Here is a 1,638-nt window from a genome sequence, read left to right as displayed (position 1 = left end):
ATCTAACTTGCATTCTCAGTGCCTGTGGCTACTTCCTTCCTCTCAATTCCAAGAACTCTCCTTCCTCAAGACAGATACGCTCTTTCATGTCATGGTCCTTCACTACATGTATTTTATAAGGAATCTTGGCATCTGAAATAGGCTTCACCAGATCTGCTGCTTTGTTTGAAGTAAGTTCATCATAGTTTTACTGTGTATCCTCATCACTGGTATCAATAAACTGCTCCATGGCTCCCCAATCAGCCCCATAGAGGACATTAGTGGGTTGGACATGAAGTATAATTACAGAATCATCTGGACGAAGATAGTTGGCGACAGCTCATCTGACAGCAAATGCACTTTCATCACTAAGATCCACGGCAATTGCTACCTTTCGGTTCCCACTTTGAAGACTGGAGAGTGACATATTCACTCTGTGTGAAGCAGAGTATGCAGATCAAGCACTTCCACGCAGCACGCTTGGAGAATCCTGAAAAATTCCACACTAGGAACAGGCGTCCCGTTGCATCGGCGACATCCTCTAGAAGAGAAAACACTCAATCTTCAGAGATTCATTTTCCCCTTGCACAGGTTTGGAGGGGCTCACACTGGATAATCAGCTGAACATCATTAATATCTAGACCCCGAGCGGCTACATCAGTGGCTACCAGTACTGGAAATTTGCCTGTACAAAACCCAGCAAGAGTCACCTCCCGCTGACCCTGGGCTATATCCCGAGTGGTTTCACCTCCCGCTGACCCTGGGCTATATCCCCATGTAGCACTCGGGCAGCAGGTAATACACTTGCAAGCTCAGATGCATTGTTCTTCGTCTCTGTAAAAATTATGGTGCGGCCACCACTGCTGTAACAGCTGATCACATCTGGGATAAGCTGTGCTCGTGCTGATCTTGCACACGGGAGGAGGAGATGTCTGACACTTGAACTCGCCTTCATTTTCTCATCTCCCACCAGATCAACAGTTTCTTTTGTGGCTTTTAAGAATCTAGATGTTATCTTTTGTACCCAATCAGGCATAGTTGCACTAAACAAAAGAGTCTGAACCGTTGTTGCATCCTCAACATGTTGTCGTCAACTTCCTTACTTCGACGTCCCGTATCTCCTTTGACTCTCCCAATTCTGCATCTCAGTTGTTGATTACGAGCGCCATTATTCATCTCTTGCTGTGCTTTTCGGTTCCTCTTCCAGCAGCAGATTGATTCCGCAGGTAAGCATCGAAGTGCCGTTTACCTCTGTCTTCCAGAATTTGCCTCCCTTCAAGCCTTGTCGATGTTGTTGTGGCCCGACGCTCTCTTTTCTCCGTTTTCTTTCATGCCCAATGGGTTCATCTTTCACCTTAGTCTGGAGTGCACTGGAACATGCTCCATTACTCTGTCACTGCCAAGGCCTTGTTGCTGTCTCACAACAAACTCATTCCTATCAGCGCCCTTACCCTCAGTTCGAATTCTGCTCTCCCTTAACGATTCCAGTTCTTCCCCTTTTCAATCCAATCCAGCCCCTCTGTTCCTCCCAGTAATCGGTATATCCCCCTCGTCTCCACAAAAAGCGAAAAAGAAGGAACCCCTCTTCCCATTCAAGCGCAGCCCGCCACTTTACCTTTTTCAAAAATATACCTCTCCCTCTTTTCTTAGCTTTTTCTT

General features: G+C 46.5%; 1 protein-coding gene across 1 annotated transcript; it reads right to left on the bottom strand.

Annotated features, from left to right (window-relative positions):
• Positions 1 to 536: 536 nt before the first annotated feature.
• LOC148015377 (DEAD-box ATP-dependent RNA helicase 7-like) lies at positions 537 to 1,081 on the bottom strand. The gene is made up of 2 exons (XM_087665426.1): positions 728 to 1,081; positions 537 to 689 (listed from the first exon to the last, which is right to left on the bottom strand). The coding sequence occupies exons 1-2, from the start codon at positions 1,013 to 1,015 to the stop codon at positions 552 to 554; spliced, it is 426 nt and encodes a 141-aa protein (XP_087521552.1). The 5' UTR covers positions 1,016 to 1,081; the 3' UTR covers positions 537 to 551.
• Between the last annotated feature and the right edge of the window lie 557 nt (positions 1,082 to 1,638).

Source organism: Lygodium microphyllum, chromosome 24, assembly GCF_053477565.2.
Source record: "Lygodium microphyllum isolate KBCC chromosome 24, Lygodium_microphyllum_v1.1.10, whole genome shotgun sequence".
Classification (NCBI taxonomy): domain Eukaryota; kingdom Viridiplantae; phylum Streptophyta; class Polypodiopsida; order Schizaeales; family Lygodiaceae; genus Lygodium; species Lygodium microphyllum.
Note: the sequence above shows the minus strand (reverse complement) of the source record. Positions and strands in the feature narration are given on the sequence as shown.